At 59.9% G+C, this 21,212-nt stretch overlaps 3 protein-coding genes across 4 annotated transcripts; 2 read left to right on the top strand and 1 right to left on the bottom strand.

The window, feature by feature from the left end:
- Positions 1-446: 446 nt before the first annotated feature.
- On the top strand, positions 447-4,158 carry POLR2J (RNA polymerase II subunit J). Its single transcript, XM_055339776.1, has 4 exons — positions 447-854; positions 1,928-2,017; positions 3,209-3,383; positions 3,943-4,158. The coding sequence occupies exons 1-4, from the start codon at positions 802-804 to the stop codon at positions 3,976-3,978; spliced, it is 354 nt and encodes a 117-aa protein (XP_055195751.1). The 5' UTR covers positions 447-801; the 3' UTR covers positions 3,979-4,158.
- Positions 4,159-4,326: 168 nt separating this feature from the next.
- LRWD1 (leucine rich repeats and WD repeat domain containing 1) lies at positions 4,327-10,440 on the bottom strand. Of its 2 annotated transcripts, XM_055339771.1 has the most exons (15): positions 10,238-10,440; positions 9,491-9,725; positions 9,273-9,389; positions 8,677-8,814; positions 8,346-8,450; positions 7,969-8,082; positions 7,789-7,897; positions 7,460-7,569; positions 7,150-7,357; positions 6,652-6,724; positions 6,430-6,570; positions 5,235-5,326; positions 4,889-5,044; positions 4,689-4,801; positions 4,327-4,600 (listed from the first exon to the last, which is right to left on the bottom strand). In XM_055339771.1, exons 1-15 carry the CDS (start codon positions 10,315-10,317, stop codon positions 4,460-4,462), a joined length of 1,932 nt encoding a protein of 643 aa, XP_055195746.1. In that variant the 5' UTR covers positions 10,318-10,440; the 3' UTR covers positions 4,327-4,459. The 2 variants fall into 2 exon arrangements, with proteins under 2 accessions (XP_055195746.1, XP_055195747.1); XM_055339772.1 differs by lacking the exon at positions 8,677-8,814.
- Positions 10,441-10,522: 82 nt separating this feature from the next.
- Positions 10,523-16,674, top strand: ALKBH4 (alkB homolog 4, lysine demethylase). Its single transcript, XM_055339773.1, has 3 exons — positions 10,523-10,682; positions 12,871-13,068; positions 15,773-16,674. The coding sequence occupies exons 1-3, from the start codon at positions 10,560-10,562 to the stop codon at positions 16,358-16,360; spliced, it is 909 nt and encodes a 302-aa protein (XP_055195748.1). The 5' UTR covers positions 10,523-10,559; the 3' UTR covers positions 16,361-16,674.
- The last annotated feature ends 4,538 nt before the right edge of the window (positions 16,675-21,212 follow it).

Below are 21,212 nucleotides of genomic sequence, written 5' to 3'. Positions count from 1 at the left end.
AGAGTCCAGGCTGGTGTGGGCCTCTGGCCAATGGCACCTCCTCACCCCAGGGCCCAAGCTTAAGCGAGGAATAGCCCTTCCCAGGAAATGGAGGCTCCTGGTTTCCCGGGCAGGTCCCCGGCGGCTCCTCAGACGCGGCGGCTCCTGGAGCCGACGGGAGACCCAGCTCCTTGCCTCAAACAGCGCAGGTGGGGTCCGTCCACAGAACTGCGGTCTGCAAAATAGCAACCAGCGCCAACACACTCCTCTTGGCCCGCCCACCGCCTCCGCCGCCGGGTCACCTGCCCGGCCCCAGCCCTCACCCGCCGTCTGCCTGGCAAGCAGCTCATCAGGCCCCAAGCCCGCTCCGCAAAGGGGCGACCACGCGGGGGAAGGCGGGGGTCGCGGCCGGCGGCCTTCTGGTCCTAGGACCTGACGCCTCCTGCCGGCCCCACTGCGCCCTGGCTCCATTCTCCGCTCGAGGGCCTCGCGCTGGGCCCTCCAAGCACATTTGCAAAGAAGGATCTTGGGGGGGCGCGCACGGGAGCCGAGAGAGGCCGGCTCAGCGCGCACGGAGCAGCCCCAGCGCGGCCCTCGGGGCCGCCAACGCCTCACGCATGCGCAGAGCCACCAGCGCCCCGGTCCTCCCGGGCGCCTCTCGCCTGCGCTACATCCCCCGGGCCTCTAGGGGGCGAGCGGCCGGCCTCGCCACGGGGTGCCGTAACCCGGAAGCAGCCGCTAACCCGGAAGAGGTGGCGTCGTAGAGGGTCCTGCAGGCGTCGGGGGCGGCTCTGCGACTTTGGCTGCGAGTGCGGCGCTAGGATGAACGCCCCTCCCGCCTTTGAGTCGTTCTTGCTCTTCGAGGGCGAAAAGAAGTAAGTGGAGCTGGCGGGGGCGAGCCTGGGGTCGCGGGCGGACCCTGGGGCTTCTCGGCCCGTCCAGTAGCGGGAGACGGAAGCCTCTGAGTCCGCCAAATTCGAGCCAGCCCTGCCGGGCGGTGGCGACCACCCCCTTCCGCAGATGCGGAAACTGAAGCTCAGAGAGCCAAGGACCTGCCCCGGCCCTCGGGGAGTGGCGGTGTGCGTGGCGCCGGAGTGCTTCCCCCCGGGATCCGGCAGCCCCCTCGCTCGTGCGCCTGGCCGCCGCCTCCTGCGGCTGCAGCGGGGGGCTGGCTCTCAGGCTCTCGTCCCGGCTTCGCTGGCCTCTGGAGAACCTTCAGCGGCTTCTTGCCCGCGGGGTGCAGGCGGTGTAGGCTTGCTGTCTCTCAGCCTGGGCTTGGCTCCTGGCAACCCCACTGAACGTCTCCATGCCTTTGGGCAGGTGGCTTAGCCTGCCTGAGGCCTGCTTTCCTCATCTGGAAAATGGGTTCCTTGCTCTGTTAAATGACAGGATTTTCTCTAAGGGGAGCTTGACGAGATGATTTACGGGAAGTGCTTAGGCCAAGGCTCAGCACACAAAAAACTGTCTTAAACGTCGGCTTTTCCTTCTCTTAACAGCCTGGTGTGCGGGGCTCTATGTCTAGCCCTTGCCAGCCACTTCGTCTCCCTTGGGAGCAGTGGTTGGCAACTAGGGGCTATTTTGCTCCCCAGGGGACTTTTGGCAACGTCTGCAGACACTTTCGTCACATAGGGGCTGCTGCTGGCAGCTAGTGTGAATAGAGACCAGGGATACTGCTCATATCCTACAATGTACAAGACCACCCCCTGCGGGAAAGAATGATCCACCCTAGGATGTCACTGGTGCCAAGGAGCAATCCATAGTAGGTGAGGGTCCCGCAGAATCGGGGCATAGCCACTCTGCTGCTCTGAGTCAGAGGTCTTTATGGATGAAGAGATGGAGGAAGGCTTCGAGGTGGAAGTGGGACTTAAGCCTGAGTTAAAGGGCAGGATTTATCCTTGGGGGAGGAGGAGAGCCCCATTTCCCATCTGTTGCTACCACCTCTTCCTAGGATTACCATTAACAAGGACACCAAGGTACCCAATGCCTGTTTGTTTACCATCAACAAAGAAGACCACACACTAGGAAACATCATCAAATCGTAAGTTCCAAGTCAGAGGCTCTCGGGCAACGTGTAATGGGGCTCTTTGAGGTAAAGCACACGTCCCAGATTTCCCGAAGTCTCTCTGAGCTGCCGGAAGGTCTGGGTGCTTGCTCTGGCAGTTCACACGTTTCAGTATGTTTTCCCCAAAATGCTGCTGCCATGGATCTGATCCCACAGCTATATTTCTATACTGGTTCATTTATCTGATGAAAGGAAGTGAATGTGTGGCAAAGCCAGAGATTGGAACTTATTAGAATGAGGGGAGAAGGTGGGGGAGAGGCTCTGTGATTATCCGATGCTCATGTTGGGTAGCAGGTGTGTAAGTACATCAGCGAGGTCCTGGCCAGGTAAGTGGGCAGTGATGTGGTTGCTGTTTGGGCTCAAGGGCTTTTGTCAGAAAAGCACCATGGGTGAATCTAGGTCTTTCCGAGGTTCATGTGTTTGAGACCACTGGCAGGAGCCCACCTCACCTCTGGGCTGAAAGTAGGAGGTGGGGCTGGCTCTCTCCAGTCTGGCTGGCCCCACCCTGAGCCATGCCGGTGCTGCTCCCAGGCCCTTCTGCTCCCCTACTCTGGGAGGCATGTCCCCACCTGTGCAAGAGCCCTCCCTCTTGGTGCCTGCCGCTGACTGAGCTGCTCCAGAGAATCCCCCGCGGGCCCAGAGCAGAGCATGGCATGCACACTTCACCTCACAGCCAGGCACAACGGGTCCCAGGTGTGTGGGCAGCAGCGTTGACCAAAGGGCTTCCATTTCACTAAGCACTCAGAGCCTGAGCCTTTCCTGCTGTGCCAGATGCTCTTACTGGGACAGGAGCAGCACTTTGTGTTCTGGTTACTGAGCACTGGCTGCCTGGGGAGGGCTCTTTGGTGCTGTTGCAGGCCCCTGACTTCCCCTGAGGGAAGTTTGCTGGAAATCCTCTTTACCAGCTGGGGTCCTGGATCCTCATGGATATAGGGGTGGGGGGAGGAGGGAGGTGTCCTCACGAGGCAGATCTTCTAGATGTTTTACTTGGAGATATCTTTGGGAAATCAAGAGCAGGAAAGCAGCTGGAGTCAGCCATTTCCTCCCTGCCCCCACCCCCCTCGCTTCTAGGCCTCAAGCCAGTGGGAAGGCTCCTTGGTTAGAGGCCTGGTGGTCCCAGGTGCTAGGCCCAGCCCCCATGTCACACTGCCCATTTCCTGATCTCAGACAGCTGCTGAAGGACCCCCAGGTGCTGTTTGCTGGCTACAAAGTCCCCCACCCCCTGGAGCACAAGATCATCATTCGAGTGCAGACCACACCGGACTACAGCCCCCAGGAGGCCTTCACCAACGCCATCACAGACCTCATCAGCGAGCTGTCCCTGCTGGAAGAGCGATTCCGGGTGAGGAGCCGGGCGGCGAGGGGTGTTTGCATGCCAGCCAGTATGGCCAGAGCTGTTCTGATGCCCACACCAACAACCCCTGGGTAGTTTCCGGATTTATTGTGGGGTGGGGGCAGGTGGTGACTGAGCAGCAATGCCACTACAGCCTTGAGCGAGCTTGGACTAAGGGGTTTTAACAGAGTTGAGTTTGGGGGCCTGCTATCTGCAGGCATGGGTGGGAACTGTACTGAGTGCTCCAGGGTCTCCTTGGGACTGCTCCCCCAAGCCTTCTCTGGTTAAAGCCTGGCTGCTTCCAGGTATCTGTACATGGGGCAGCTCATCCCAGGCAGGGTGGGGTCCCACAGTTGAGGCCGAAAGGGGATGGTCCCACCTGTCCACACAGAGGGCCTCAAAGTCTGACTTGGGTGTCAAGTGGGAAAGATCCACAGCTTCTCAGGCAGATGGGTGGGGTGTGCTCAGAAGGCCCTGGGGTTGCTGACAGGACAGCAGGGCCCGGGTAGACCTCGGGTCACTGGGGCTGCTTTCCCACTAAGCAGCTGCCCCCTCCCTCTCCGCTCAGGTGGCTATTAAAGACAAGCAAGAAGGCATCGAATAGTGGGCTGGAGGAGTCTTGTTTGGCTGGTTCCTACCCTGCGCTGGAACCTTCTTCGGGCTTCCAGTAGAGGCGAGCAGCTTCCCTGGCTTCAGGGACATCTTGCTGAGCCCCTCCCCCCAGAGTTGGTGTGTCCTGTACACGGAGTGTTTTACCTTCCTAATAAAGATCTGGCTGTGAGAAGCAGCGGACCTGCTCAGTTTCACAGCGGACAGGCCCTGGGCCCCCAACTCCTAGACCGACAACCCAGAGCCTGGGAGGGCGGGGGTGGGGCCTGAGAGGCAGTGCTTTAGGAGTCTGTTCAGAGCTCAAGGTAGGAACACCAGGGGAGCCACAAACAGCTCTCCAGCCTTCCCTCAGACAGCAGAGAGTTTATTAATAAAATATATTCACTGATGAAAAGATCTTCGTCCTTAGCCCCAAAGCTGAATAAGTTAAGCCGTGTCCCTGGTGCTCTGCCGCAGAGGCAGGAACCCTACTCTGGCTACTGTCTCTTCCAGATGGCCACGATATTGGAGTCTGTCAGGGCGGTGAGGTAGGTAAAGGTGGGGTTGGCCACCACCATGTTCACCATGGTCTTGGTCACCATCTGGCCGAGTGCCCAGGGTTGGGGCCACTTAAGAATCTGGGGTGGCGAGAAGAAAGGAGAGCTGGGCTCTGGCGTCCCACACATGGTCCCCAGCAGTGGGAGAGGGCAGGCAGGTGGCGCCTACCTGTGTGGGGGCCTGCGGAGCTGCTGGCAGTGGAGGTGGCTGGGTCAGGATGTGCCTGACGTCGTAAACCCACACGTTGCCCTCTTCATCCCCGCACAGCACTATCCCCTCACCTGCTGGGACACATGGACAGAGGTCAAAGGTGGGGTGGGGCTCCCAGGGGTGGGGGGCGGGATTGGGGGGGAGGTGCATGGGCTCACCGGGACAGGTGCTCAGTGAGAAGTAGGCCAGCTTCGTGGGGGACCACTGCAGCCGAGCCAAGACCACCACTGCCAGAGTGGACTGCTTGCCCCGGCCCACCCAGGTCTGGCTCCAGCTCCACAGGCAGATGGTACCCAGGCTGTTCCCCTTGGAGGCTGTGGGAGGGAGAACAGAGAACTGGGTGGGGGGCCCCCCTAGATGTTTCCTGGTGCATAGTAGGGACCACCCGGGAGCCCCTGGTCCTAAACCCCAGCCCAGGGAGCAGTAGCCCACAGAGGCCTTACCAGGGCCTACCTGGGCTCCCGGGAGGCCAGGTTGTTCCCCCTTAGGGTGGGGCTTACTCACCCACGACATCCTCATTCACAAATGCCAGCCCGTCCACTCTCCGCCCGGCTGCCTCCGCACCCTCAGAAAACACAAACTCCACCTCACACACCCTGCGGGGCAGAAGACGAGGTGGTCAGTTGCCTCGTGCATGCTGGGCAAGTGGCTGCTGCACGTCCCCACATGAAGTGTGTGGGGTCATGTGCCTGGAAAGGCCACCCAGCAGTGGCCCACAGTCCTAGAGATGCCGCCCGGAGCCACAAAAGCTGGCCAAGTACCTAGAGGAGGAGAAGCAGGCACAGCTGAGGCTTGGACTCCTCCCCAAGGCTTAGAGACCAGACAGACCTGGGGATGGGGCACGGGGCTTCACTCTCAGGTGGGGTATGGGCCGGCACAGGCACTTGCCTGGGCAAAAGCCACCAGCTGGCCCGATGCTTCTGTTACTTGGCTCCACAGAGCAGCTGCTTCACTGCTGTTACCCCCCTCCCACCCCCTCCGAAGTTCTTCCCAGACTACTCATGGCACTGAGAACAAAATTCAGTCTTACCAGAGCCAGTGTCCCCTGCTCCAAGCAACCCTGCCACCTCATCCTGTCCTCTCCACTTCCCAGACTGGGCTGAACCTCCCTGGTCAGCCCGCTCTCCCGCCCCTTGCACAGGCCGCCATCCTAGGCCTGCACCTTCTCTCTCTCTGCTGCCCCATCTCCCTTGCTAGGCTCACGTGGAGAAGGCGAGCCTGAGGACCCACCTCACCTCACAGTTCTCTCAACTCTCTTTCCTTCATACTTGACGTTACAATTCGTGGGGTTTTAATGGGCCACCTTTTTTAAACACCTACCTCTGCCAGAAGGCTGTGGGCCCCACGAGGGCAGGGATGCCATGCCGAGCATGGTCTCCCACCTTCTGGTGGTACAGATGAACCTTTCCAGGCTTCGTGTCTGCCCAGGCACTACCTCCCCACCCCCCAGGTGAGGTGACCACAGCTGGGAGAACCGACCCAGCCCAGTCCCACAGCCAAGCAAGCACTAGAGGGAGGAACAGGCATTGAGACTAGAGGAGGTGGGGATAGGCCAGCCCCTCGAAGAGGCCCCTGAAAATGGCCTCTGACTGCCTAGACATAGGGCATGGCTTGAGCATCACCCATGGCAGATGTGCTTGGGGTCAGACATCTGGACTAGCTGCTGCCTAGCACCCAGACTTGGCTTTTGAGGCCTCACCTCCTCTTCTGCGGCTGATCCAGCCGCACGTCCCAGCAGCAGCAGCCACCCTCACAGCCAGCCAGCAAGTAGGTGTCCGGACAGGAAGCCACAGGGCAGAGGCGCAGGGGGATGGATGTGGTATCGAGTGTGAGCAGCTGGCTGTCGGCAGGGGAGGAGAGGATGCGGCTACGGACCCAGGTGTCTGCCCTAGCAGCCCCCTGCCCTGCCACACGGCCTCACCTGGCTTGGAATTCGTAATTGTGGTTGGGCACCCCGAGGTCCCAGAGGATGATCCGCTTGTCATAGGAGGCGGCTGAGGAGGGGATGGGAAGGGGCTCTGAAGAGGCCCTACTCCCTCCTAGGCTGAGACCGTGGTCGCAAGGCTGGCCCTTCCAAGGAGGGCAGGGCCACAGCTGGGAGACCCAAGACTCACAGGCCACCCATCCCTACCTCACCACGCCCCGTGCCAGGCAGCCATCTTTTTGCAGGCCTCTGCTCACATACCCCTTCTCGGGTTTACCACACTTGGTGGGGTGGGTAAGGGGGCCAGGATCTGAAGCCTGATCTGTTGTCTCTAATGCCATGCTGCTTCTACCATGGCCAGAGTGGACCTTGGCAGCCTGGTGTGAAGGCCACCAGCCCCAGGACCTCCCTGGCATCCCAGGGAGGGCATACTGAGGTATCAGGCTGCAGGACAGGGTGCTGGGAATGTCTCAGGTGTGCGGGAGAGGGTCTTACTGAAGAGATGGGTCTCGTGGGTGGGGCTGAAGCAGAGGGTGGCGATGGCCTTCTTGTGGGCCCGGATGACCCCACAGCAGAAGCCAGCTCGCACGTGCAGCAGCCGAACCAGGCCCCGAAGGCCTGCAGCCGCCAATACACTCCAGCGCTTCTTGTGGCCTGCCTGAGTGACCACAGTCAGGGCTGTCCAGGCCACTGAAAAGAACTCCTATGGGGGCAGGGGGCACGGGCGTCACCAAGGGGCCGAGTCTGGACCCCCAACCCTAGCACTGTGCCCCCAGCTGTGCAGGAGCCAGGCCCCAGCACTCACCTCGCCAGGCGCCTTGTACTTGTGCAGCACGATGCCTGTCTGGCAGTCTATCACACACACGGCCTCCCCGCCACACGTGGCCACTGTCTGAGACGTGGCCCCCGCCTGCCCTGAGGATCAGCCCAATAAACACATTCTGTGAAGTCTGCCCCTGCAGCTCCTTCTTCCTGTCCTTACAACACCTTGTAGGCGGTCTCTCCCAGGCCCCCCATTCACTGAGCCCCTGACCCCTGCAGGTAGCATTCCCAGGTGCCCAGTCTAGATAGCTCATTCTGCTCCTTCCCCGTGGTCTTGCCCTGCCCTGCCCTGCCTGCCCACCAAAGACATACCCTCCTCCCAGGCCGGCTCAAAGGCGCAGGCCCAGAGCTGCGTCTCCAGGTCCCGAGGGCTGTTGTTCTTGCTGTGACATTGTAGAAAGTGCAGGGGCTCCAGGGTGGGCTGTGGGGGAGGAGGGCAGCGGGGGGTCACAGCTGCCCCAGGCCTTGCTCCCTGCCCCCTTGCTAGCTTACCTGGCTGCCATCAGAGCCCTCGACGTGGGCCGACGAGGAAGAGGTACACACCCGCTTGTTGGGAGACAGGCTGAGTGGGGTGTCGTCCGGCCGTTTCAAGGCCGCGGGCTTGGCCTATAGAAGGTGAGGCCTGGCCTGAGGGCCTAGGGACCACAGGCCTATCTGACCAGGGCTTGCGTCCTCGGCGTTATAGGCTGGGCTGCACCCTCCCATGGGGGGAGAAAACAAGGCATGGCCCAGGGTCAGTGCAAAAGAGCTCAGGCATCAGAGGCCATCTCCTGGGCTTGTTTCCGGAACCCCATTCCCCCTTTCCTTACAGTCTCCTTAGGCAGGAAAGGCCAAGGCAGGCCTTGCGGGCTCCATGGTACCACGCTTACCCTGGGCTCCCGGGCAGCTGTGGCTTTTGGAGGTCTCTCTGGGATGTCTGCCTCCTGCACCTGGATCCCACCAGAGGCCACCAGCTCCTCAGAGATCATCCGCACCTACGTGGGGCCAAGACAGCAGGACGCTGGGTATGGACCTAGGGGCCCCGGCCCCTCCAGATGCCCAGGGCAGAGGGAGCCCTGGCTTCCAGAGTAAGCTGCCTTCCCTGACCCACCCCACTTTCCACCACCCCTCAGGGCCAGAGGCCTCTAGGGCAGCTGAAGGCATGGGAGCCATTGAGGAGTGGGTAGAACCGACTCCCAGCATAGCAGGGTGAGGTCATACCCGCCACTGGGTGAACTCGCTGAGGGACTCAGGCCCATAGCGGACGTCCCTGACAGCAGACCTCACAAAGTCGGCCTGGGCCTTCTCTGCCTCCTCTGGGCTCAGTGCAGCCTTGAACTTCTCCCAGTGAGCTGTGACCTGGTACAAGAGGGACCAGATTCAAGCCCAGTCCACCCCAGATGTCTCAGACCCTCTGTGGCACCCCTGACTCCAATCTTATGGCCACAGATGACTCCACCGCATCCTGGAAGCCTCCATGAGCCACAGCTGTCTTGGCAGCAGCGTGCACAAACCTAAACCACGCCCACATGAGAGAAACTGCCCCAAATAACAGGGTCCAGTCACTGTCAAAGTGTCTCTGCCTCCCTGGCTGGGCCCTGCCCGCACACCCTGAGAGAGGACCTCCATGGTCAAGAGGCCAAGCGCCATGGCCAGGCTTAGAGCAACATGTCAGGAAAGGACATGAGCGCCATTCAGTGTCCCCTGCAGAGAGCCCCTGTTAACCCCGCTCAGGGTCCTCCAAATGTCCAATTCGATCACTCGCTCAAGGGCCCCGAGTGCTCCCGAACACCAGAGATACCTGCCGGCCCCCTCACCCTGCTGGTCAGCTCCCGATTTAGGTTCTCCACTTGAGAACAGGTGGAGGAAGCATCCTTGCCATTGACCTTACGGAGCTTGGGAAGGAGAAAGGAGACTTTCAGGTTGTCACTGACCTGGGGGGAGAGGGAGAATGGCTCAGTGTCACCCCAACTCTGAGCTGTGGCCCCACAGGGTGCTGGCCCTAGGTATGAGGCAGGTGGGGGCCCCCACTTACAGTCAGGAAGGGGTTGCCCTCCAGGCTGAGCTCCTCGAGCTGCGGGAACTGGCACAAGGCAGTGACGTCCCCCAGCTGGTTGTTGGCGCAGCGGAGGACACGCAAGTGGGACAGGCCCAGGTTGGCGGGCAGCGTCTCCAGCTGGTTGTTGGAGAGGTCCAGCTCTTGCAGCTGCTTCAGGCGGCTCAGGAGCTTGGGGTCCAAGTGCTCTGAGAGCAGCTTCAGCCCCGACAAACTGGTTGGGGGCAGACAGGGAAAGCTCAGGACACAGCCAGGCCTCCCACCTCACACCTGGGGCAGTCCTGGGTGCCTGAGGGCTTTCTCAGCAGAGATTCTTGTGCACGCACAGCCTTTCCCTCTTAAAATCTTTTAACTGCGTACAAGCTGGCCCTCCAGGACGCTCTCCCCGATCCTCTAGGGGGGCTCCTTTGTGCTGCCCAGGGCCTCAGGAACTAGCTCGACAGGCTGCTAAATACCCTTTCTGCAGAACTGTCTCCCCCACAGCCCGGGCGCCCTTCAGGGGAGAGGCCACCCCGGGCCCAGCCCGCCCGTCTCTTAACGGGAGCTCGGCGCTTGGCCCGAGTGACTGGAGACGCCGACTAGCCGACAGGGCGATAACCGGGCCGGGAAGGGAGTGGGCAAGAGTCCCAGCCTTTCTGCCCGACCTGCCGGCGACCCAGGCCCTGGGGGGGGGGGCTGTGTGGCCCCGGCCCGGCGGCCCCCGGCGGCCCCCGGCCCGCCTCTTACTCCAGGCTCCGGATCTTCCCCAGCCGGTCGCTCTTGGGACGCCCCCGCTGCATGAGGAGCCGCGCCGAGAGGGGCCCCATGGCGAGGAGGAGCGGCCCGCGCTGGCCGGTCGTTGGCACCGGCGTCCGGTTGAGTCCGTACCGCCCGTAGACCGACGCGAATGTCTGCCGCCGGCGAAGCTCTAGAGGCGGCGGCGCGCGAGCCCGTAGCTAGCGACGACCGGAAGGAAGTGGTCCTGCGGACCTCGTGCCTCGCGGGCGGACTACAACTCCCAGCGGCCCGCGCGGCCCCGCGCCTGCGCCCTCGTCGCCAGGACGAGGCGATGGCGGCTGCGGCGGTGGCGGCCCCCGAGGTCCTCCGGGAATGTGGCTGCAAGGGCATCCGGACCTGTCTGATCTGCGAGCGGCAGCGCGGAGGTGACCCGCCCTGGCAGCACCCCCCGCAGGTGAGGGCTGGGGGAGGGGCCGTGCCACAAGTCCTTTCTTCATATGGGGAAACTGAGGCCCAGACTGGCTACGGAGACTGGCCCGGGATCCACCCGTGTCGGGGGCCCTCGCGGGGGAAGGAGGGCCGTTGCAGGATGAGACGAGCGCTTTGGGGGGTGGGCTTGGAGTGGGGAAGGGGCTGAAGTGCGTGCTGTCCTACCACAACTCCCCTCTGAGCCCCGGGGGGAGTGTGACGGCCGACCTCCCGTAGCCCCCAGGTCTGGGGCTTGGGAGCTTGCGGGAGAGGGGAGACCACCCGGAAAGAGAAGCGGATGCCGAGAACCAGGCAGGGCAAAGTCCTAGACGCCGTTGAGCCGGAGTGGGCAAGCAGGAAATACTAATTAATGAAAAAGAACTCCGAGCCTTTGCGGCCGGCCTGGGCGTTCCCGCGGGGGGAACTGCTTGGGCTGGGGCCTGGGAGGAGCGGGATGCCTCAGGGGCGGGGTCCTGACCACGGGGGGCTCCGTGTGTGGTCCCTGGGTAGGCGAGACCTGTCCTGAGGGCCTCCAGCAGCCGCTCAGGGTTTTAAAGGAAGTTACACGTGATCTTTAGAAAGATCCCGGGATGGGGGGGAAGCAGATTGGAAGGTATGGAGCCTGGGAAGCCAGAGCAGAAACTGTCAGAGCGTCCTTGGCGAAAGCTTGGAAGGTCTTGTGGAAAACAGTCTGGTGATTTCTCAGCAAACTAAAAGTAGAATTACTGTGTGATCCAGCAGTTCTGGGTAGACACCCAGAAATATCGAAAGCAGACACTTGAAGAGATACTTGTACGCCCACGTTCTAGCAGCATTCCTAGCAGCGCTGTTCCCAGCAGCTACAATATGGAAGCAAGCGTAAGTGTCCAGCAGTGGAGGCGGATAAACAACATGTGGCATACTGACCGCGGTGGAATATTATGTGCCTTAAAAAGGAAGGGCATTTTGACACCTGCTGGGACATGAATGGATCCTGAGATCATTATGCTGAGTGAAATGTCAGTCACAAGAGGATAAATAACTGCAGGATTCCACTTATATGAGGTCCACAGAGGACTCAAATTCATAGAACGGCAGGTGCCTGGGACTTGGGGAAAAGAAAGAAGAGTTGTTTAGAGGACAGAGTCTTAGCGAGGGGGAGTGGGGGCACAACAATATGATGGTACCTAACGCTGACCCATACACTTAAAGGTGGTGACGATGACAAATTTTATATGACATATATTTTGCCACAATTAAAGCCTGAGAAGTGCCAAAAGTCTGAACTTTGCCTATGACCAAGGGCGTGGGGGTAGCATCTGTCCAACTTGCTGGTTGTGGGATGAGCAGAAGGTACTGGATGATTCCCTGATTTTAATGTGTTCGTGTGAGGTGCAAGAAGACAGGACACGTTGGTTCACCGATGAAGTGGATAGCAGTGGTCGTGAAACGTAAAGGGGGAGAAAGCAGAATTAACTGGACAGGGTGGGCCTCAGACTGCCTGATAAGTGAGTCCCGAGTCGGGTATAAAAAGCCAGACTTGTGCTAAGTCATTGGCTGGGGGCTGCGTGGGACTAGGATGGCCTCAGCCTGAAACCTGAGGCAGGTCGAGGAAGGCACCACAGCAGGAGGTTGTCAGTTGGGCACTCCTCGAGGATGACAGGCAAGTTCTCTCTTGGGAAAGGAGATTCAGACAGTGCCTCCACAGCCACAGAGGCAGGGCCCAGAGTCATCGCCGCCCCAGAGACGGCGTCTGCCCCACAGCTGCCCAGCAAGCTCGCCCTCTGGACAGCCCCGGGGTCCTATCCTTTAGACACCCCACAGCGACACCAGAACGGTGTGGACTCACAGGCAGCCCCCAGCTCTGCAGCCTTAGGCTAGCTAGTTCCTTAACTTTGCTTGGCCCAGGTCACCTCATTTTTAAAATGGAGAACAGATAGTGGTTACATGGATGCTCTTCCCACATAAGATGAAGAAAGAAAGGCCAGGGCAGAGGGCCCTTCTTAAGAGGCAGCCCCAGGCGGGGGTTCCGCCTCCCTTTGGACTCCAGCTGCTTTCCAAAGTGGCTTCAGAGAACCCCTGGGCGGTGGGCTGCCCCCGAGGAGGCCTCCAGAAGGCACACACCCGGGGGCGGGGGGTGGGGTGGGGTGGGGTGGGGCTTCAGTGGTTCCAAGTCCCTCGTCTTTCTTTTGCAGAAAACGCACCGTTTCATTTACTACTCTGACACTGGCTGGGCCGTGGGGGCCGAGGAGTCTGACTTTGAAGGCTGGGCCTTCCCCTTCCCTGGTGTGACGCTGATCGAGGACTTTGTGACCCAGGAAGAGGAAGCCGAGATGGTGCAGCTGATGGACCGTGAGCCTTGGAAGCTCTCCCAGTCGGGACGGAGAAAGCAGGTAGGCCAGCCGCAGCTGGGGAGGAGGGGAGGGCCAGGCTGGCTGGTCAGAGAGGACTCCCCCCCCCCACCCCCCCGCCTTGGGCCCCTCAGACTCCCTGCCCTGCGTGCTTTTGCTGACTTTCCTCCCAACACCTCTCCCTGTGGCCACAGCACCTCAAGGCCACTAGGGGGGTCAGCTCCCCTGTCCCTGAGGCTTGGGCAGCCAGGGGAGTGGTGCATGGGGTGTATTGGAGGAGGGGGCACAGGCAGGCGTGGCCTGTTCAGCTTCCTCACCAGACACCCCAGACGTGAGGTGGGGCCATCCAGCTGAGGGCAGACTGATGCTCAGGTTGGAGGGTTTCTAGAAGGCCGCCGGTCACCTTCCTACCAAAGTCCTCTCCCCATCAGTTTCGAGATCCTCAGGCCCCCAAGTCCTAGACCTCCCCTCTGTCGGGGATCGCAGCCCTTCTTTCCTGCAGCTGTGTCTCCCAGGACCTGCAGGCCAGGCAACGGATGCCTTCTCTTCTTCCCTCCCCTTCCTGTTCCCTCTCCCTTCTGTGACCTTTGGCGCCAGGCCAGTCATCACACCACTCGCTCTGGTGCTCCTGTGCCCTGTGGCCCCTCACCATCCTGCAACTTCCACCAAACCCCAGCCCAGGTCAGGTCTGCCTCCTGTGGCAGGTGGTCTCCCGGGCCTGGCTGTCCAGCCCAAGCTGGGCTGTCCTGCCCCGGAGGTCACTCCAGTGTCCTCTAGGACGGCCCCCTTGTGGCTTCTCCTCCCGCACCTTCCCCCTTCCCCCAGCTCTCTGGCTGTCTCTCTGCTGACAGCCAGGCCTCTCTGTGCGGGGGGTGTGCTTCTCACCCCACCCAGGCCTTCTCTCCCTGCCCTGGCTCAGAAGGTGCTGTCCGACCTTGCTCCCCTCTGCCCCTAATATCGCCTGTTCCTCAGCTGGACCTTTCCCACCAGACCGCCCGCAGGCTCCACCTCTCACCCCTGCAGCCCAGCTCCTTGGAGGGCTCCTTCATTGTCTTCAGTGCCTCTCCTCCCGTTCCCGCTGAGCACCCCGCTGAGTACCCCGCTGAGTACCTGCACCACTTCCATCCCAACCTCTGCACCCTCACCTAATGGCCAGTTTTCAGGCTCAGTCCTCAGGCCCCTTCTCCTTTTACAGACACTGCCTTGCCGGGCTCCATGAGTCACGGCTCTGACACCGTGCATGTGCTTGTAACTCCCACACTCACGTCTCCAACTGGTTCCCATGTTTGCCAGATCCTAACTGAGCTTTAGGTCTTGGCCCGCGCCTGCAACCCTGCCATGTCCCCATCTCGGCAAATTCCATCTTCCATCTGCTCTGGCCGGAAAGCATGGAGCTTTCCAGATTTCTCTTTCTCCTTGGTAGTCCCTGTGTATTTTCTCCCTTCACACATACCCGGAATCTGAAAACTCAGCCACCCCCCCAGCCCCCCTCTAGGTCCCAGCCCCTGGTTCTGCCACCAGGATTCCTATGGGAGCCTCCTGTGGCCCTCACCTTCCTTCTGTCAGCTTGCCTTGGAGAGGACCCCTCCTCAGGTGGACCTGCTGCTCTGTGACAGATCCGCCAGGCCTTTCCCCGCTGCTCCAGGCAGCCCCCTCCAAGTCACGTCCCTCTGTGCCCTGCTCTTCCAGCCCTCCTCCCTTGCCTGCTGCTGCCTGGGTTGGGGGGGAGCCACTCTGAGCCGTGCTCATGCCGAAGCTGGAAGGAGAAAGACATTTGCACCAGATAGCACCACCCTCCACTGGGGGTGGGGGGACCCAAAGGGGGCAGGAATTGGTGGATAAATGGACATCCCTTGGGTCACAAGTCTGAGGGGTATTCTAGAAAGCTCCTCCCTAATCGTAAAATTCTCTCATTTAACCTGTATGGTTTGTTTTGCTGTATTCATAACGTGCAGCCATATCCAGTGCCTGCTTCTGGAACGTGCCCATCACCCCAAGGAAACTTGTACCCAGCAGCAGTCCCTCCCTGCTCCCCTGGCCCCTGGCAACTGCTAATCTACTTTGCCTCTGGATTTGCCAGCTCTGGACAGTTCATGTAAATGGGATTACATAACACGTGGCCCTTCGTGTTGGCTTCTTTCACTGACCACAACGTTGGCAGCCTGTTGTCAGTGTTGTGTGGCATCTGTGGCTGGATGGTGCTCTGTCGTATGGCTCTGCCATGACCGCCTCACCCACTCATCTGATTGTGGACAGTGGGTCGTTTCTCAGGTTTCTGGCTGCTGTGAACACTCAGGGGCACATGTCTGTGTGGCCAGGAGTAGAATTGCTGGGCCACATGCTAATTTCTCTCTTGTGGTTTGGAGCCCTAGTGATCCCCAGCTTTGACTGCTTGCTGAGGCTGCCTTGGGCTATCCCTCCCTCCCTTGCTACTCTTTCTTCCCACCTCCCAACCCCTTGGTATCATGTCCCCAGGCCTTGTTTGTCTCTCCCTCTGGTTTCAGGGGCACTTCATCCCCCTTCCCTGCTTTATTTTTTCCCTTAGTGTTTATCAACATCAGAGTGTTTGCTGTTTATTTGTCATTGATGCTGGCCTCCTGCTGCTGGAGAGCCAGATCCTGATCCACAGAGTCAGGCAGTTTTGCCAGTCTTGGTCACCGCGATCAGATTCTCCAGGCCTGGTCTGTGATAGCCATCCCCATAAACTCAGACGTTTCTCCACTTCCTCTCTGTCCTCACCCTTCAGGACTATGGCCCCAAAGTCAACTTTCGGAAACAGAAGCTAAAGACCACTGGCTTCAGAGGCCTCCCTAGCTTCAGCCGGGACGTGGTGCGGAGAATGGCCCTATACCCCATTCTGGAGGACTTCCGGCCAGTGGAGCAGTGTAACCTGGACTACTGCCCCGAACGGGGCTCGGCCATCGACCCCCACCTGGATGACGCCTGGCTGTGGGGGGAGCGGCTGGTGAGCCTCAACCTCCTGTCCCCAACTGTGCTATCCATGTCCCGGGAGGCACCCGGCAGCCTGCTGCTCTGTCTTGCCCCTTCCGGCTTTCCGGAGGCCTTGGTGGAGGGCGTAATGGCCCCCAGCAGGTCCGTGCTGTGCCAGGAGGTGGAAGTGGCCGTCCCCTTACCCCGCCGCTCCCTGCTCGTGCTCACAGGCGCTGCGCGGCATCAGTGGAAGCACGCCATCCACCGCAGACACATTGAGGCCCGCCGCGTGTGCGCCACCTTCAGGGAGCTGTCGGCCGAGTTCTGTCCTGGCGGGAGGCAGCAAGAACTAGGGCAGGAACTCCTGCAGATCTCTCTCTCCTTTCAGGGGAGACCTATGTAAGCCACCTCCCCAGGGACAGGAGCTGGCACCGGCTCCAGGGTCGACTGTTGGCCAGGTGCCCAGCACGGGGTCTTTCTCCCCAGCTTCTAGCTTTTAAGAGAAGACTGTTTACCATCCTGACACCACGACAGTATGGGCCCTGCCTGGGAGCCGGTTGTGATGGGACGCGCCTCAGGTCCTGTTTGACCTGTGCCGTGGCCGCCTGTGTGGCTGGCTTGTCAGTTTGAGGGCAGTGGGATCATTTGAGCTTAAACGTGTTGGCACCACCTTTCCTCCTTTTTACCCCTCCCTTAATGAAGTTCCCTGATACCCCATTCTCCAGTTCTTTGATTTGGGATGTGAGTTGGAGAACAGAATTGACAGAAGATTGAAAGTTACTATTTCAGCCTGAAGAGCTGGTGACAGCCTCTGAGTTGGGCTCTGCCTGGGTCACACTTGACCCCCAGGAGGTGTGGGAGGCAGTGAGGAGAGAGGTCTCCTCAGAGTCTGGTCCCACCTCCTTCCCTGCCCTAGGGAGAAGCACGATGTTCACTTGACACTGGTGCTGTGTGGGGTGCTCACCTAGATGGGTGGCCAGCCCTCTTCTGCTGCTTATGAGAAAATACACTCACCAGCCACATGCTCAGCGCCAAACTTTGGGACCAGGGCCCCATCATAGCCCAGGAAAGTTCATGGTCCCCATTGATCTTCGGTCATTCTAGAACCTTCTATGAGCAGTCAGGTGGGGGGCAGTCACTGGCTGCCATACACTGTCTGTGAAGTGGCATCACTCTCGAGACCTGTGGAGAGGCTGCTGGTTTCTAGCGGTTGAATGAGCCCAGCTACAGGGCAGGTGAGCTCAGTTGGAGCAGGAGGGTGGACGGCTTCTTCCCAGAGTTGTGACCCTCGCAGACCCTGCTCTGGGGCCCTCACTGGGCATTCAGATGTAGGCCTGGCTGGAGCTCCAGCCAGTCCTGTTGCATATGAGCAGCTCGGTGGGCTTGCAAGCTTGGTGGCCTACTCCTTGGGGGCCTGTGGGGAGCCTATGCCCTGACAGGCTGGGCCTTAGAGCACCCGTGTGTGGAGCCTGTGAGATGCTGTGCTGACATGTCTGGGAAACGCTGCACACCCAGACCTGTGGGGAAGAGGCCTACGAAGGCTGGGAGAGCCGCTCGGCAAAGCAGCCCATCTCCCCCCAGCATCGCCCAGTGCTTGGCAGACATTTGACAGTGGGCCCCTCCTACAGCCCTGCAGAGCGCACCTCAGGCCCCACTCCATGACGTGGTCTGTGCAGTCCGCAGAGCACACACTGGGACATGCTGCATCATGTCACGGCCAAGTTGGTGGCCCCAGTTTTGTCCTTGAAGCTACAATCTGCAGAGCATCCAGTTCAGTGTGCCCACCTCAGCATCCACTGCTCATGCCGCCACCTAGGTTGGCGTTGGGCGAGGCCCCAGCTGGGGTGGTTCAGCCACAGCCTGAGGGGTACAATGAGGTTGCAGTTCGCTCTGCGTGAACACCAGATACGCGGGCAGACCGTTCTGTCCTAATGCTCTGGCAGTCTCCGACTATGAGGAGAGATGGGCCTTACAGGCACGTACTAATGTGGATGGATCCACTCAGGGTGGCCTCCTGCACCACCTTTCAGAATCAGTCAGGGGAGCTCAGCTGATACTCAGCCTGTCCTGCTCTGAAAGACTGTAAGGAAACTCAGGGCCTTTATTTGTTTGGAGCTGAGGGCGGGGAGGCCCAGGCTGGTCCCATTGGGCAGGGCAGGAGGGTGCTGAGCTCTGTCTAGGGAGCATCCTCTGGGTTATTCCTGTTGAGGCTCACGTAGAACCTGTTTATACTGTGTCCCCAGTAACTGTGGGGGGGGAACCCACAGACACCAGGAGCTGGAAAGAGGGTTCAGCAGGTTGTAAATGGGCCTAGTGAAGAATCTCAGCGCCGTCCTGTGCTGCTCGCCCCAAGGGGCCCCACCCAGGGCTCTGTGGACCCTACCTCTCCACCTTCAGGAGACATGTGAGTCAAGACAGCCTTCTATGGTTTGGCTGCACTCGCTGGGGAAATGGCTGTGGAGTGGACTTGCTGGACACAGGCTTTGTGCCGAACCCAACCCTTCTCCAGACCTTCTGGGATGTGCTCCTCCTGAGCGGAGGGGCATGTGGCCTTGTCCATGCAGTGGTGTCGGCTGCTTGGCATACCTGATTCCTAGGAGCCTCTAGGCTGAAGTGCTGCAGGTTAAAAATAATAAGAGACATCCTTTCCTAGATGGGGGCCTCAATGGATAACAGGTACAAAACAGAATGTCTGGCAGCTTCTCATGAGAGTCACTAGGCTGAAGGAGGGATTCCTGCTGCCTGGCTGGACCCCGGTCCTGACCCCAGCGCCACAAGTACCTGGGATAAAGAAGGCACCACGGGACTAGAGCTTCAGTGGCTTCTCACCTGGAGGGTATGGGGACCTTCAAGCTGATCCTGTTCAGACAGGCTCTGCTGGCACTCAGCCACCTCTGGGGCTGTCCCTTGCTGTGTTTCTAGAAAGAGAGTCCCGCTGGGGAAGGGAAGCAGCAGGCAGAGATGCTCCATTCTCTTGGGAGCCTCCCTGCATGTCTCGGGCCAAGCACCCTGCCAGTCCACTCCCTTGCCTAGGAAGCTTGTTAAGACCTGAGGCCTGTGACCAGCAATCAGGAGGAGGCAGGAGGGGCTGCAGGAGAAGTAGTCTGCCTTCCAGGATGCGGCTGACACTGGGGAGGAGCCAGGGGCTTCCACCTGTCACCTCTGTCCACGGCGCTCCGCCAAGAGCAGAGAGGGCGCTTCACAGCTTCACTGGTTTATTCAGTTCAATCCAGGGTGACTGTTTCAAACCCCCCCCCCCCACAGGACAGGAGTTGTGCACACCATACGTGATCTCCAGTGTCACACATAACGAATGAATCAGCACGAGACAGGTAACCACTTCTGCCGAGCCCTGATGCACTCAGACTCACACAGTTTTCCCCTCAACACACTTTCCTAGAAGACACTAGAATACATCCTGCCCTTGCAGTTTCTAAAATAGAAACGCCGGAGTTTTGGAACTTCTGGTCAGGTACTAAATGGAGACTGTGTTCCACTTTGGAAAGGGCCTCAGCGTATCTGCGGGCGCTTGTTTCCTGAGCACCAGGCAGGCACTGCTCTGAGGAAAATAGGGCAAGCCCTCGCTGGCTCTGGGCGGCGTGCATGGCACCTCCGCCCTGTGGCCACTGCACCTGGAACCTTCACAATCTCGGGTTGAACCTTCAGAAACTGCCTTTCCAGCTTGTAACCTGCCGTCTCTCCACCCACCCCCCAGCCTGCCCCGCTGAGTTGTGTCTGCAGCTGATCCTCCATCTCCCCCGAAGCTCCGGGGCTGCCCTGAGATTCTCCTCTGACCGCCAGTCCCCAGACCCGTGGTCCTGTCTGTTCCCACAAATTCCACTTGCCCCGTGCCCTGGGAGCTGGGAGATCACTCTGGATCAAAGAGGACAAGAACTACATTCTCCGAATCAGCGTTAAAAACACAGATGCGGCGTCTTTCCTACCCAGATGGCACCGTCACAGGTAACCCAGCCACTAGCCCTGTGGGGCCAGGCCGGAAGAGCTGCCTGCAGAGCAAGGATTAACAGGCACCCAGCTGGCACCGGGGGGTGCCTTCCAGTCTGGGGAGCCTGGCACGTCTGGGACACTTGGGGCAGGGGCACCAGACAGCCCCTCTCAAAAGGCTCAGGGAGAGGAAGGGCCCGCTGCCCGCTCCCAGCTGTGGAGAGGAGCCAGCCCGTCTCGTCCCTGCCAGGACACAGAGAGGCTGTCTCACAGTGACGCAGACACAAAGCGAGTACATATGAAGCCAGACAAGCCTTTTCAGCGAAGCTCCAGGAAAGAATAGACATGCAGTAGAGAGCAAGCAAGCAAGGACAGAGGTCTGCAGAAGGCAAGGAACATGCCCAAGAAAGGTGCCAGGCTCTCGTCTGGCTCCAGGGAACCCGATGCCCAGGCTCCCATAATGTCCCGACTTACACCGGTGACTCCCGGCACAGCTCCCAGACAGCCCAGACAGTTGGCATTTTGGTTATGTGTTAAGGTTTATGACCTCCACAGTATGTCACATTCCCAGCAGCTGCAGCCAGGCTAGCCAGGATTTCTTGGCATAGGCAACCCAGACCCCACAGAGTGAGCAGTCCACAGAGGTGCCATCAGAGCATGACGCCTGATGACAAAACAAAGGCTCCCTCTCAAGGCTGCTGCTGGCTGATGTGGTAAACATGGTTTTTAAAAGCAGCTCGGGGTGTGGCATGCTCACCGATAGGCTGAGCTGTCATATATATGTGCACGGCCCAAGAACCGGAACTCAGGTCCAGTGAGAACATCTGAGCCCACCCTGCACATGGCCATGGAAATGTGTGAGCTGGGCCCCTGCATGTGGCTGAGAAGACTGGGGGTCCCTGCAGGGGAGCGTTATGTGGGGTCTTGTCCTCCCTGTGGTTGCTGCATTTGGCCAGCTCAGGCCAAAGGCCTCATCTAGACAGAAAGTCCCCCAGGTTGTGCCCTCCTGCCACCTGGGGTCACAGGCAGGTACCTTTGGCAGCCGAAGCCTGGAGGGGCAGTTGCTTGGGGCTCAGAGGCCATCTTGTAACCCAAAGATAGAGGCCTCTGGACTGTGGGCTCTTTCCCCAACCTGGTGGCTTTGCTGGGTCAACGTGACCAGGGTTCCTGGCTGGCTAGAAGAGGGAATTTGAGCCTGGTGTACCTCAGAGCACCCCTCAGTTAAAAGTCTCCTCAGGTGGGCATCTCACACGGGATGCCTGCAGACGTGCCTCCCCAGCCCTGCCAGGCTTCCACCCTTGAAAGTCTCC

Source organism: Nyctereutes procyonoides, unplaced genomic scaffold (genome assembly GCF_905146905.1).
Source record: "Nyctereutes procyonoides isolate TBG_1078 unplaced genomic scaffold, NYPRO_anot_genome, whole genome shotgun sequence".
Lineage (NCBI taxonomy): Eukaryota > Metazoa > Chordata > Mammalia > Carnivora > Canidae > Nyctereutes > Nyctereutes procyonoides.
This window is presented reverse-complemented; position numbering and strand designations above follow the sequence as displayed.